Source organism: Copadichromis virginalis, linkage group LG8, assembly GCF_057382275.1.
Source record: "Copadichromis virginalis isolate Kocher_CV1m ecotype Utaka linkage group LG8, C_Virginalis_male_GT1.1, whole genome shotgun sequence".
Taxonomy (NCBI): domain Eukaryota; kingdom Metazoa; phylum Chordata; class Actinopteri; order Cichliformes; family Cichlidae; genus Copadichromis; species Copadichromis virginalis.
Window position 1 is genome coordinate 31,744,041 of NC_140625.1, and position 15,000 is coordinate 31,759,040.

General features: G+C 45.8%; 2 protein-coding genes across 8 annotated transcripts in view; one reads left to right on the forward strand and one right to left on the reverse strand.

Annotated features, from left to right (window-relative positions):
- bbs1 (Bardet-Biedl syndrome 1) overlaps positions 1-5,992 on the reverse strand; it is an 8,334-nt gene extending 2,342 nt beyond the window's left edge. The window contains exons 1-4 of one of the 3 annotated variants that reach the window (XM_085467135.1): positions 5,929-5,992; positions 4,838-5,271; positions 3,328-3,510; positions 205-336 (exon numbers count right to left, since the gene is read on the reverse strand). In XM_085467135.1, the coding sequence (XP_085323261.1) occupies positions 205-336; positions 3,328-3,510; positions 4,838-5,215 (693 nt within the window). In that variant the 5' untranslated portion in view covers positions 5,216-5,271; positions 5,929-5,992. The other 2 variants (XM_085467137.1, XM_085467136.1) reach the window with 2 other exon arrangements.
- An 8-nt stretch (positions 5,993-6,000) lies between these two features.
- The window catches only part of LOC146704081 (kinesin-like protein KIF20B), a 17,429-nt gene continuing 8,429 nt past the window's right edge, over positions 6,001-15,000 (forward strand). For 4 of the 5 annotated variants that reach the window (XM_085467130.1, XM_085467133.1, XM_085467132.1 and 1 more), the window contains exons 1-9: positions 6,537-6,651; positions 7,190-7,296; positions 11,673-11,762; positions 12,219-12,338; positions 12,444-12,582; positions 12,661-12,845; positions 12,926-12,968; positions 13,402-13,547; positions 14,448-14,520. In XM_085467130.1, the coding sequence (XP_085323256.1) occupies positions 7,195-7,296; positions 11,673-11,762; positions 12,219-12,338; positions 12,444-12,582; positions 12,661-12,845; positions 12,926-12,968; positions 13,402-13,547; positions 14,448-14,520 (898 nt within the window). In that variant the 5' untranslated portion in view covers positions 6,537-6,651; positions 7,190-7,194. Of the gene's footprint in view, positions 6,054-6,536; positions 6,652-7,189; positions 7,297-11,672; positions 11,763-12,218; positions 12,339-12,443; positions 12,583-12,660; positions 12,846-12,925; positions 12,969-13,401; positions 13,548-14,447; positions 14,521-15,000 lie in introns of those variants that run through there. The other variant, XM_085467131.1, reaches the window with a different exon arrangement.

Below are 15,000 nucleotides of genomic sequence, written 5' to 3' on the forward strand. Positions count from 1 at the left end.
TCTCAGGTAAACAGGGAGACGACCGGTGTTCGGGACGGGGGTTATTTTGCAGGACGTCTCAGAAATGTGTCTAAATCTTTCAGTGAGTGCATCTGATAGCGGCCCACTGCTGATCCCTGTGGCGCTCCACAGGCTGGCCTCAGCTGCTTAGAAGTAAATAAACAGATGCAGTCGGTCCCACAGTGGGCTGTGGAGCGACTTTACCTTGGAGAGGATGATGAAAGCTTCGGGGTCGAGAACGAAGACCTCGCCGCTCTCCGTCCCAATCACCAGGCAGCTCACGCCGTCCTCATCTGCCATGTTCTTCTTCAGAGTCCCGATGCAAGTGATGACCGTCTGAAAGAATGAGCCAATGAGAACATGAGCTGGGGACAGAAACTGAGAAACTGCTGTCTGTATATTTAGACCTTTGATGAGGCGCTGCTCCCTCCTTATGTTCATTTGTCTTTATGCTCCTGAGAACTTACAGACCAGATGATGAGCCATCTGTCAGAACTGCTTTATGTCTGCAACAGAGGCTGCATATGGAGTCCCACAGGGATAGCTTGTAGGTCCTCTTTGGTTTGACTTTTCTATGAAAAGGTGAATTAACCTGTCAGATGGTTGAAAACTAACCAAACTAACCTAAACTAGTCTAACTAAACTGTGAAATCTGATATTGTCACGAACTTTGAAACCTGACCTTCCACGAAACAGACTTACACTTTACGAAATGTAAAACATCACCTGCTGTAAAACCTGAGCATTTTGAAAAACGTATGTGATACATTAGATAACTACGAAGCACCAGCCCTCGGTCCACAGGCCCGGCCGATAGATCAGCAACTATTGGCCAATAAAGTTTTGCATTGTAGCGAGAGAACGTCTCGCCATTCAAGATTCTTTCTTTGTCACGTGCATGGTTATACAGGTGTAACACGCAGTGAAATGTGACCTGATACGCTCCTCGACTGTGCAGAGAGACAGACAGAACTTTATATACAGTGAATGAGTATATACAAGGAGAGCATTATGTGCAGCAAGTGGGTGAGTTATGTGCATTATATAAATAGGAATAAAATCAAATAAAACAATGTGGAAATTTACAGCTTGTGTACGTTGCGTGAGGAGGGTGTTAAAGTGTCTTGTGCTGTAGTGAGCAGCGTTCTGCTGTACGGATCACTCTCTGGAGAGCTTTTTGGTCCTTCACACAGCTGTTCCCAAACCACAATGTCATGTTCTGTGTGAGGATGCTCTCCACAGCGCCTGTATAGAAGATCCTGAGGATCTTTGGAGAGACCCTGAACTTCCTCAGTTGTCGTAGGTGATACAGGCGCTGCCTAGCCTTTTTGGTCTGGACCTGAATGTGGGCAGCCCATGTCAGGGCTGAGGAGATGTGGACACCAAGATACTTGAAGGACTGCACCCTCTCCACTGGAGCTCAATTGATGATAATGGGCTTGTAGTCTCTATGCTGACCCCTTCTGAAGTCCACCACCAGCTCCTTGGTCTTGCTGACGTTCAGCTGGAGGTGGTTGTCCTGGCACCACGATGCCAGATTCTTCACTTCATCCATGTAGGCCGCCTCATCGTTGTTGGAGATGGCACCCAACACCACTGTGTCGTCAGCAAACTTCACAATGGTGTTGGAGCCATGGGTGGCCACACAGTCTGAAGTGTAGAGGGAGTAGAGCAGTGGCGAGAGGACACATCCCTGAGGTGCTCCTGTGTTGATGGTGATGCTGTTGGAGAAGCACCTGCCCACCCTCACCACCTGAGTTCTGCCAGTGAGGAAGTCCAACACCCATGCACACAGACGGCTGTTAAGTCCCAGATCCCTCAGCTTTGTGAACAGTCTGCTGGGCACTTTTGTCAGTGGCGAGACCCGCGTTGTAGGTGGCGGTCTTGGTGTTCACTGCAGCGCGGATCGATCTGTCCACCCACGGTTTCTGGTTCAGGAATGTCACGACTGTCGCAGTGGGGATGATCTCATCCACTAGCATGTTTACGAAGCTTACTGCTACATCCGTAAACTCGACTGCGCATGCTCTGAACATGTCCCAGTCGACGTCGTTGAGCGCGTCCTGTAGCGTAGCTTCTGATTGGGGAGACCAGCATTTCACCTCCCTCGTAGCTACTTCATCCCTCCGAATGTGTTGCTTATACTCCGGGATGATGAGGAAGATGGCGTTGTGGTCAGACTTCCTAAAGGCCGGGTGTGAAACAGCCTTGTAGCCCTGCTTGTATGGCGTGTAGCAATGGTCCAGTATCCTATCCCCTCGTCGGACACGTGATATGTTGGTGAAAGGTCGGCATGACTTGTCTGAGGTTCGCTTCATTAGGTCTCCTACTACAATGAGGGCTGAGCCCAGATCCCTGTTTTGAAAGGCACTCAGCACATCATGTAGTTCGGATAGAGCCATACCTGTGTCCACTTGGGGTGGGATGTAGACCACTGCAGCGATTACCGAGGTGAACTCACGGGGAAGGTAGAAATGGCGGCACTTAATGCTCAGAAATTAGGAATCAGGAATTCCAGATGTGGCGAGCAGCCGCTGGAGAGAGTAGAAATGCTCCTGGGGTCACACAACTTTCTGTTTACCATGAAACACACTCCTCCACCTTTGTTTTGTTCGACTCTGCCGTTCTGTCTGCGCGGAGCACGAAGAATGAATCCGACGGAGTTACGGCCTGGTCCGGCACGGTGGGGGTCAGCCATGTCTCCGTGAAGCACAGCATGTTGCAGTCCCTCATGTCACGTTGGAAGGTGACTCTTGCCCTCAGATCATCTAGTTTGTTCTCCAACGACTGTACATTAGCCAGCAAGATGCTGGGCAGTGGTGCGCGGTGCGCCTGCTGTCTCAGTCTGTTCCGAACGCCAGCGCATTTCCCCGGCGTTTCTTTGTTCGGCGCCTGGGGTGAGCGTCCTGTCCATTGTTGTTGGCCGCACCGCGTAGTATCTCGGTCGGCCATGATGGGTCTGGTTTAAAAGTGTCCAAGATCACCGATGTTGAGAAGGGAGCTACTGTCCAACTATAAAACTAGAAGTTCCTGGAATGTATAACAAGGTAATGAACAAGTAAACAGCTAAAAAGGTGCACAGTCTGTGCGGAGCGGTCAGAAGGCGTCTGGACGTGGCTGCGCCATCTTGTAAATCATTCTTTGATTTACATGATGACAGAGTGTTTTGGACTGTTGGTGATGAGGTACAGATTTATACAGTGAACCATCAACACAAACAGGAGCTGACATGTGAAACAGGTAGAAGAAGAAAACCACATGAATCATAAAGACAGATTTAAAAGGACTGCGGTGATGTCATTGTGGACGATGCGACCTGGGAGTTACCTGGCGCTTGATCGGCTGGTGTTTGAGCAGTTCAACAAACTCGTCCATCTCGTGGGGCTCCAGAGACAGGAAGCTGAGCGAGCGGACCGACAGCGGCACATCGGCCTTCTTCCTGATGCTCTCCAACATCTCCTTCAGGGTCAGAGGGTTGATCTGCCCCTCCTTCACCTGCTGCCACACATCCTGACCAATCAAAGCGCAGCAGCACGTCACAGGTACATTCAGGTGTGTTTACAGTGAAAAGGACACGCTCACTGCTTTTAAATGACATTAGGTTCAGTGTGGTGATTTCCGACTAACATCCACTGAACAGTAGCTGATATGGCTCCTCAACATAAGACAGCACATCATCAGGGCACAGTAACATCCTGTTCAGACTGATCTAAACGCTCTACCACTCCGGAGCCTGCATGACATCAGAAAAGAGGAGGATCCTCCAACTGTAATAATAATAATAAATTTTATTTATAAAGCGCCTTTCAAGACACCCAAGGACACTTTGCAATAAGATAAAACATAATGGAACAATGACACAATGAAGAACAATAAAAACAAAAGCACAAGATAAAATGAACAAACAGTGGGTTCACAGTGAATATGCAGATTTGAACAGATGGACTTTGAGCTGGGATTTAAACTGGGGGAGAGAACCAGTGTTTCTTATTTCTGGGGGTAGAGAGCTCCACAGCCTGGGAGCAGAGCAGCTGAAAGCTCTGCTTCCCATGGTGCTGAGGCAGAAGGAAGCTGGATAGAAGGAGAAGATCGAAGTGAGCGGGTAGAAGAGATAGTGCTTAACAAGTCACAAAGGTAAGGAGGAGCGAGGTTATGAAGGGCCTGGAAGGTGAGCAGAAGAAGTTTAAATATTATCTGGATTTTCACTGTGAGCCAGTGGAGTTCCTGAAGAACAGGTGATGTGCTGGTAGGAGGGGCTCTGGTGATAATGCGAGCAGCAGAGTTCTGAACCAGTTGCAGCTTATGGAGGGATTTTTGGGGAAGACCATGCAAAAGAGAATTGCAGTAGTCATATGGGAGGTAACGAGACTGTGGACAAGAATGGACGTAGACTGGGTGGAAAGTGAAGGACGTAATCTCTTAATGCTGCGTAGATGGAAGTAGGCGGAACGGGTGAGATTATTGATGTGAGATTTATAGGAAAGTGAACTGTCTAGGATGACACCAAGGCTCTTAACCTGAGGAGAAGGGAGAACTGAGGAGTCATCGATGGTGAGTGAGAAATGGTTTGCCTTCAAAAGGTTGGATTTGGTGCCAATAAGGAGGATCTCAGTTTTATCCTCCTTGAGCTTTAGAAAATTAGAGGTAAACCAGGATTTTAACTCGGATAGAATGGTCTGTGGTCATCTTCACATCTGCTACAGCCAAACAGAGGATGAAGTGCCTGGAGATAAACATAACTGGACCCCTGGTTCATTTAAGGACTGTTTGTCCTTAAATGAACCAGGGTCCCCATGATGTAGGTAATATAAGCACACACACTCGCATACAGACAGACCTGCTCCAGTGTGTTGATCTCCAGGCCAGGCAAGGTGAACTTGAAATATGGCCGCAGGTTCTTGTAGACGTAGATGCAGGGTCCGGAGGCCACAGCGACAGCGGGGATGCGGGGCTCGTGCAGGTCCATGAAGAAGGCGACGAGGCCAGCGGGCAGGTCAAGCAGGGTGCTCTCGCTCATCAGCGCCGTGCCGCGGTACACCTTCAGCTTCATCCCCGACGACCCGGAGCCCAGATCCCCGACCACCAGCCGGTTCTCCCCGTCCCCGCTCAGGTCTGCCAGGTCCACGCAGGACGAGAAGGTGTAGATGCCAGCCACCGGGTCGTAGTGAGCGTCCAGCCACTTCCCTCCATCACCACTCGACTCAGCGGAGGACATCACAGCAGAAGGGGCAGGCGAAGCTTTATTCACACAGGGTCGTCACAGGAAGAGGCCTGAGCACAGACCGTAAAAACATGGAAACAGCTTTCTGGTCGGAAACCGCTGTATTCTATCTGAAAGCTACCAGGTGACGACAGTTGTAGCTGAGTGGCTCGTTTTGGTCACGCTGAATAAAAATGAAATGTGTTAGCACGGCCTCCTTCACTACATCCATGAACCTCCTCTGAGGTCTTCTTCGTCTCCTCCTGCCTGCAGCTCCATCTTCATCCACCTTTGGCCCATATAGCCACTCTCTATCAATACCTGAACCTCTGCTCCTTCCACCTGTCTCCCTTTCATTCAAACACCTTTCATACCTCCACCCTCCAGGCTCTTCTCCACTCGCTCCTTTCTCTCCCCACAAATCTGCTTTTTACTTCACTCCTGGTTTAATAACAGTTTGTGATGTGAGAGGGCGCTGTTACCTACACACACGTGCTGCTCTCTCGAGACGCAACGATATTTAATCGTTGTATGTTAGTCTCTATCAGTATCCTCTGCCTCCTGTCATGTGTATTATTAATTGACCCCTCTCAGCTCGCGTACCGTGTTTGATGGATCTGATTTCTAGAACTCTCTCACCTGTTAGAGGTGAATCGCCACACTATGGACCCAAAGAGTTAATCAATAGCGGCACTAAAAATAATTCCCCTCCTCCCGGGTTGTCTCACCGTTGCCAAGGCAACCGTGTCGCTTCGTCTTCGTCCTCCGCCCGTTTGCTTCTTTTCGCGGCGTTTCTTCGGTGGAGCCGCTGCAGCTTCGCCTCACGGAGTCACTTTGGTCCCGATAAAGAGGAGTAAATCCAACTGGATCCGCTGCAGTCAGCATCTAATCCCCAAATCCCCTTCAATCCTCCTGCCCGTTACCGACGCCACACGATGACGTCAATTTCATGCGGCGGTGTTTGTTTGTTTTTTTACCGAACAAGAATTCATACATAGAAGAAAATTCAGTCGAATAGAAGAGAAAATTAAATAAAGTTTATGTTACATTTTTTCTTAAAGGGCTGACAGCTATTCTTAATTTCAAATATGACGGTTGATTTCTTTAACCACACTTGTTCATTTGTTACTGGCTTCGATAACTTATTTCTATATTTCTGAAATATAGAAAACTCCAAACTCGACAATCACTAAACAAAACCAGCAACAACAAAAAGCAGCGTCGTGTGACTTTATTTGTTAAAAAGAAACACTATATTGATCTCGCGAGATTCTATATGAAGGCAACAACGATTCTGTGACGTTGCTTCGTATACGTTCTGTGATTGGTCGTACTGTTCTAGTTTAAAAAGTAAACCGCGGAGAGGACAGCGCAGCAAGGCCGATAGGCAGTGATTGTTTCTCATGTTTGCGGTAGTAAATAGAGTGTGTGTGAAATAAAATATACGACACGTGAGTTCGAGTTTCATACAATATCGCTTTAATTCGTAATCCTGTCATTTAAAACGAAATTCCGCTTTGCTGAAGTCGTAAAAACGCGTAGATGAGATGGCTAATGCTAACAACAAAGCTAGCGGAGTGTAAAAACGGTCTTTGTTTACCTTCTGTTTGCTGTTGTTTCTTTGTGTTTGTTTGCTGTGATTGGTCAAAGATGTGATTTACTCTGAGCTGTGTTTGTGTGACTGTGGTGGCCAGTTTTAGTCAGGCTGTTTACACTCCAGTAGCTTGTATTGGGGCAGTGCTGGAGTCAGGCCGAACTCCATTATCATTTCTGGGAAATTAAAACTCTCGTTTGAATCTCAGTCGCACAGAAGCCGGCTGATCATGGGAGACATGTTTAAAGGCAGCACCTCATTTAGCTGGTAAAATCGACGCAGATTAAAGCTCTATTAGGCGCTTAGCGGGCGTCTAGGCTGCCTGTGAGCTGTAGGTGAAACTCCCCGCGGGGAGACTGATAAAACGGTGGTTGATTGGACTGATGTGTTTGCAGAGAGAATGGATTCCAGTTTAGCTGGAAGGCCGGAGAGAGTGGGACCAGTGGAAGTGGGGGACATAAAGAAGGACCTGCTGGCTGAGTTTTCTGCCATGCCAACACAGGTAGGTCCACCACGGTCTGCCCTGACCTCGGACACAGTGTTGCCAACTCGTCAGTAAGGAAAATCGCTATTGGCTGTCCTAAAAGTCGCTAGAAGTCGCTAAATGACATCATCGCCTAATCTGCATAATTGGTCATGCTAATGTAATTGTAACCTATGTTGTTGGAGAGAGAAATAACATCGTGGAAGATAGGGCTGCTCGATTATGGCAAAAATGATCATCACGATTATTTTCACTGAAATTGAGATTTCGATTATTTGACGATATTTATTTAACCCTTTAAGACCTACCATAGAACCAAGTCCGCCAGAGCTTATATTATATTTTTTACATGCTGTAGTGCCATTTTTGGGAGCATTTCAAGTTGCTATACATCAATACAACTGTTATAGCCCATATTTTAATAATATGTATGCATTAAGTCCATAGTAATTACATTAATTACAAAAAAGTGCAAAAAACTACAAAAAAATTGAAAATCGTTTTTGTTTTTACATATATTTCTACTTGGGGAAATTTAAGAGGTTTATCCCTCAAAACTTTAAATACAAAAAAGTTGCAAAAAATAGTTTACAACAACAGGAAATTTATTTTGAGTGTCTTCATAGTTTTATTTTGGAGATGCACCAATTTTTATATACTGCAGGAAAAACAAAAAACAATCCTATGATGCAAATTTGCAAAGAAAACAGCAGGTGCATCAAAATAAACTATTTCCAGCAGTGCAATTTGAGTTCTAAGCATCCCAGAAACTATTCAGAAAAGTATAGAGTCAAACAGAGGCGGAGCCAGACATTTGAAACACCCGGGGCTTAGCCCAAAGAGTAGTATGCATGTGGGATTTTTTTTTTTTTTTTTTTTTTTGGGGGGGGGGGGGGGGGGGTGTAGAAATGACTAAAAGATTAATAGGCTCTGTTCAAAAAAGAATGACTTCATATAGGGAAAAATATATATCACATGTGCAGGACACCTTAAACTAGTTTTTTAATTAAGCAGCAAGGCAGAACAAGGTCAGGGCTGTATCAAGACACGAGGACTAAACCCCAATTCAACCAGACCCAGAACTGATCCAGAATTAAAACAGGACTACAACAGTTCAAAATCAGGACTACTTGGGACTTAACCAAGACAGAACCAGAATCAGAACTAGATGATAGCACTAAAAATCATCATAGACCTGCACTACACTTATTTTTTAATTCTACCAAAGTACAATATTTAGATTGAGAAAAGTTTATATAATTATTTAGCCTTGTTGTGCAAACAAGCCTGCAGAACTTAATAAATACAGAATTTGAAAAATAACAAACCTAAAAAGAAACACTAGGTACGAGATACATGAGGACCTATGATACGGTGATACTTTTGGTAAACAACCATTTGACTAACATGTGTGTCTCACCTGCTCTTGTTCATCTGTTCTGTCCTCGTTCTCCTCTCTCTCCCTCTTTGTGCTGACAATCATCAAATATACAGTTGAAACCAGATATTTACTCTTCAGATAAAAACACTTTTTTAATTGTAACATCAAATCAGACTAAATGTTTATTTTTTTAGATTGATAAATATAAAAACATATTTGTTAACTTTAAGAGTAAAGAGAGAAACTATCTGTATTTCTTAATTGCAAATGGCACCAAATTGTATTCAAACTTGAGCCACATTTATGGAGCTCCACAGTTCTTTTCCTGGTGTTTTGGTTGATATCTCTTGATTTTCCCATGTCAAAGAAACAGGCTCTGTGTTTTGCCTTATATGCATCCACAGCTGTGCCACCAATTTACTCACATGGACTCTACTAACCTATCAGAAGCTTCTTCAGCTCAGAATGGAATCGTCTGGAGTTTTCTTATTAATTAACAATAAATTTAGTGTACATGTACTCCTAAATTTGATGAAAGTGATAAAAATAGCTCTGTCTCTCTTTATTCTGAAATTTAACTAATTCAAAATACATTTCAATATTTATCTAAAACAAAAATTTACTCTAAATTGATGTTGTACAGTAAAAATGTTTTATGTTTTCTCCCTAAAGTGTATGTAAATATCTGGTTACAAATGTGAATATCCTGCTGTGTACTGAAATCCCTCTTGTTTTGCATAGAAATATACTGAACAACATACAAAGCATAATATATAAAATAACATCTGAGTTTTTTCTTTGAAAGAACCCTCGAAGGTCCATTCTTATGTTTCAGTACATAACTGAAACCGATTTAGTCGGGGAGGGTAAGAACTGAAAATATGAAATAAACACATGTAAGCTAAGACTCTCTAAAAAAAATAGCATTTGTTCGGCTTTTCATTTTGCCATTTGTTGATTCACTTGAAGAGCAAGTAACGTAATATTGGTCAAGTGATCAGTTTCATATCAATCTTTCGTGATGCACCGTCATATTTACATTATTTGTACGGTACGAATGATTTGCTTTGGTACCTGGTCAAACTTATGGCTGGCTCCGTCTCTCCAACAGCGCACTCACGGGCAGCAGCTGCCCCGCCCCCTCGCTCAGTCGCTTAGTGCCTGAGCTTGGATCATACCAATATCAGGGGGGGATTCACGCACAGTCGTAAATTCCCACAGTGTGCACTATGTGCTTCGAATATTGTGTGTACTTTTTGTTTTATACAGTTGTCAGCCAGGCATCTAACTATGAAAAAATTACACTCCAAAATACCCCGGGCTTCTGACAAAACAACCCGGGCTTAAGCCCCGTAAGCCACCCCCACGCTCCGCCCCTGGAGTCAAACATGACTTATAAAAACACCAGTATAGGCTTTTAAGGCCTACAAGTAAAAAACAAACAAACTAATTTTCCGTGAAAATGAAAATGATTGGCTCGGCAAAGCGTGTTTCTGGAATATTATGTTTTTGTTTCTGCAAGCGCTTTTTATGCAATTTTTGCAAAGCTTTATGTGGAAGGAAGCTGATGGCATAAGATGTAAGTACACCTCCTCCGGTTTCATATGCAAAACAAATTATTGCGCTAGCTTACGCTGTTCCGGTTCTACAGGGATTTAAAGGGTTAACAATAACAATGTATTGAATAATGACTTTAAAAAAAATAAAATAAAATAGTGTGCAAATACTGATAACAGTGCAAATGTTTGCAATATAAAAAAATAAATGAAAAATGTAAACATCTGTGTTTAGTGAACTTTGCAGTGTTGCTCTGTGGCGCAGCTATGACACTGTAGTAAAGTTTACACACTGTCTACTTGATCCACGTCAAGTAGAACCCATAATGTTTCCACACCACTGAAGTGTTTTTTACCTCTTTTCAACCAGCGGCAGTCACTCTCCTCCCCAAATAACTTCTGCTTAGCTTTCCGAGCTTCCCTTGGGTCCTCTTAATTGTTGTGACATGTGTTGGAAATGCAGAGAGGTGCGCTTGATTTGCCACACGGAGCAGCGCGAGAGTAAAGCACGAGGGAGGGGCTAATAATCGGCTCAGTCATTTTTAATGATCGTTGAAAGCCCAGATCGTAATCGTGATTAAAATTCGATTAATTGAGCAGCCCTAGTGGAAGAGACATAAAGTGAGTAAAAAAAACGTCCTAAATGCATTTAGAGTTTATTTAGAACTACAAATTAAATTTCTTTTAGCAATTATGGTTTTTTTAATGTCACAATTCCAACCCTGCTACTTTCCCCGGGCTTGGACCGGCAAAAGTGACCCGAAATAGGCGCTCTGGTGGAGTTACTTTGTGTGTGTTTATAAGTAGTTTTAAACCTTGTGATCCAGTAAAAGAAGAACACTGCGTTACAGCACCCGCTGCTTGTTGAGAGTAAAAGCGACACGCGCTTTCACGTCTTTTTTTTAGCGACTTTTTTTTTTAGAAATAAAGTCACTAAGGGGTCTGAAAACTCGCTAAATATAGCGACAAAGTCGCTAAGTTGGCAACACTGCTCGGACAGGCTGTAGTACATCACGGACCCATCCATGGGACTTGCAGAGCAACGTCACACTGTGCTGTTGTTCCTGCACATGTTTAAATCAGAGTCTCGTCCTTTGAACCACATACACAGAGAGATCCACAAACACCACAAACTGTCTTCCACACAATGAAGATCTCTGTGGTCCTTTTATGTTTGATGCCCACTGATGTGTGTAGGGATTATTCAAAGCATCAGTACAGTCACCATTAACAGTGATGTTTTCTTCCAGTTTGCTGTGAAATCAGAACCATTTTCTTTGTTTATTGTTTATTGGTTTCCAGGAAATTTTCCATTAAAAGCATCCAGTGTATTCATCCTCCATGCACACACATGCACATCTGTACCTGCTGTTTCCTGTAACATGCCGTCGCTGTCTGATGGTTACCTGTTCTAGAGTTGGATGCAGGTCATGTAACTGATGCTGCTCTCTCTGCAGGACGACGCTCAGGAGCAGTCGGAGAACCTGCAGGTTTACCTGAGGGTTCGACCCTTTACTGCAGCCGAGAGCGGCAGCGGAGAGGCACAGGTGACACACACACACACACACACACACACACACACACACACACCGCAGTGTTTTACAGGGATTCACTATTCCAGCTTTCTCCTACTCTGGGTGTCTACAGCAGAGATCAATGGTACCAGTTCTGTATTCCTCACCGAGGAGCATGCTGGATGTCATTCAGTTAAAAACAGAGGACTGATGTGAGACACAGGTGAAGCTGGCAGGAACCAAACTTCCATTCAGTCCACGCTCAGCAAAGCTTCACTAAACACAAATTTTAAGGAGGATAAGACAGGAACTTCTTCCTCACATAACGTTTACACGCAGAGGGAAACTTTCTTATTCCTGATTCCATCATCTGTTATGGATCAGATCTGTCACACGCACACCGTGGCGTCTTTGTGACCTGCTCACAGACCTGGACTGTTCACAGTCTGTAGGCCTGAATGAGCAGCGCAGGTGTGTTTTCCTCTGTAGGACTGTGTGACCATCGAGGGGCCGGACACTGTGGTCCTCAAGCCTCCCAGGAGCTGCCAGTCAAACCGACAGAGCGACAAGTCCCTCCCACAAACGGCCCAGAGGTTCACCTTCACGCAGGTACGTGTCACCTGACCGGAGCTGTGCACACCCGTCCCACTTGCTTCACGCTGTTGTTGTCGTGGTGCCTTCAGGTGTGTCGTTTCTGTTGTGGTTGTATTTCAGGTGTTCGGTCCGGAGGCGAGTCAGAGGAAGGTGTTCGAGGGCTCCGTTCGGGGTTTGGTCCGAGACGTTCTGCAGGGAGGAAACTGTCTGGTTTTCACGTACGGAGTCACCAACGCCGGGAAGACCTTCACCTTCCTCGGTCAGAGCGCCGCCCCCTCCTGTCTGCCATCACCCGCCTCTCTGCCCGACTCTGACTAACTGTCCGTCTGTCGCTCAGGTCCAGACCACGACTCGGGTCTGCTGCCCAGGTCCCTGTCGGTCATCTTCAACAGCATCGAAGGCCGCCTGTACGGCCGCTGCGACCTGAAGCCTCAGCGCTGCCGAGACTTCAGCAGACTGACTCCAGACCAGCAGGCGACCGAGAGCAGCAGCAAGAGGAACCTGCTGAGGATGCTAAAGGAGGTGAGGCGGGCGACGGGGAGCGTCGCAGCATGGTGTGAGCGCGTGCGGTGAGCTGAGCTGTCTCTGCTTCCTCTCCACAGAGCGACAGAAGCGCGACAACTGGAAGGTCGGCGTTCCTCGAAGGTCAGTGACTCTGATTTAATCAGGATGGGACTAAAAGCTGGAGAAACGCCGAGCTTATGATCTTTGAAGGTGGTGTTAGGCGTGATCACTGATCTGTGAAGATAAACTGCAGGAGTTGAGTGTGTGGGTTATTAATGTCACCTCACACTGATTTGCTCTGATGAAACAAACAGCGTCTCAGTCCAGCAACAGATGGACTCATTTGCAGGTCCTGGCTGAGATGTTTGACGCTTTCCTCAAACAGTTTTTCTATGAATAGAATTGACGTCTGATTAACTGTAAGCTTTAAAACAAGGTGTGTGCGTGTGCGTGTGTGTGTGTGTGTGTGTGTGTGTGTGTGTGTGTGTGTGTGTGTGTGTGCGTGCGTGTGTGCGCGTGTGCGTGTGTGTGTGTGTGTGTGTGTGCGTGCGTGCGTGTGTGTGTGTGTGTTCAGGCTCGTCTCTGAGCAGTGACAGCAGTGTGAACAGCGTCTCAGAGGCCGACAGCTTCTGTTTGGACGTCGACTCAAACGTCCGTTTCTCCGTCTGGGTTTCCTTCTGTGAGATTTACAACGAGAACATCCACGACCTGCTCGAACAGGTGACACACACACACACCCACTCTCACAGAGTACACGAACACATTCATGTTTTGTTTGCACATTTTCATCCTGAGCCTCTTTAAGTTAACCATTAAAACATTATTTTAAATTTTAGATTTTACCATTAAAACAGGAAATAACAACAATAACAGTAAATCCATGAAAACCAAACACACACTGCAGACTGGACACGTCCGAAATGTACACACAATAAACCAACAAATGACCCAGGGTACATTAAAGAGGAAAAACATGGATCCTTGCAGACATGCTGCTGTGACCTCACTGGCGGCCTTGATGATCTTGGCTGTGATTGGCTGAACCCGTCACTAACTGTTTTTCCTCAGTTTTATTTTGTACAGCTGAAGCTCTGCCTCACTGAGACTTTAACTTGTAATTACTGAGCGCCTGCAGCACGTGCTCAGTCCTGTTATTGGTTGGTAGCAGGTCAGCTGATCCTTATAAAGCCAGAGGACAAAAAGAAGTGCAGGCAGAAGAAACCGGAGCCTTCTTCTTTCTTGTTGGGATGTCCCCTTCAGTGAAGGTGTTGACATGGACACCGGGCATCAACGGTGTTCAGCAGTCACGACCTCTGACCTGTAGGTTCTCGTCCCCGAGGGCTGGTTTATTCTGCCGGCACCTCTTTTTGTTCTCTGGTTTTATAAGGATCAGCTGACCCGCTACCAACCAATAACAGGACTGAGCACGTGCTGCAGTCACACACACACAGTCACACACACACGTGTCAGTTTTCTCTGAGCACGGCTGCTTTACTCTTTATTCCCTCGGTTTACAGCTGCTTTTACTGCATGTGTGTCAGCTGTCTGTGGTGTCAGTGCAGCTGCAGGGGGCGCTGTGCCTCCTGTGACCATGTGACTGACTGACTGTGTGATGTTCAGGTTCCCGGCGGCCAGCAGAGGAGGACGGTCCTGCGTCTGTCTCAGGACGTGAAAGGAAACTCGTTCATCAAAGGTAACACTCGCTCTCACAGACGGCCCGAGGGTCGGAGTTCGTTTAGTCCGCAGTCACGTCCCGCCCAGCTATGGCCACGCCCACTGAAATCACTGCAATATGTGAGCCACACACAGGAAGTACTTTAAATCCATGACTGTCGGTGGGCACGACAGATTATTATATTGCAATCAAACCTGTTACACGGATAAGCTGAGTCGCTGATCATTAATATTAATTATTAAACGTGTTTGATGAATCCACTGTTTCTCACACCGGCTGCTCTGTTCCTCCCAAACCATCTCTGCGCTTTTATTTTGAAAGTTCCTGCTAGGAGCTGAAAATAAATAAGTTGATTGAGACACTGTAGGTTACCGTGACGATGATAACCTGCCGTGGTCGACACGAGATATTCACCATCACGAATACTCGTGTGGCCGAGTGCGCTTGTTGTCATGGTGTTTCTAAATCAAAGCAGCCGGCTGCGAGGCGCTGAGGCTC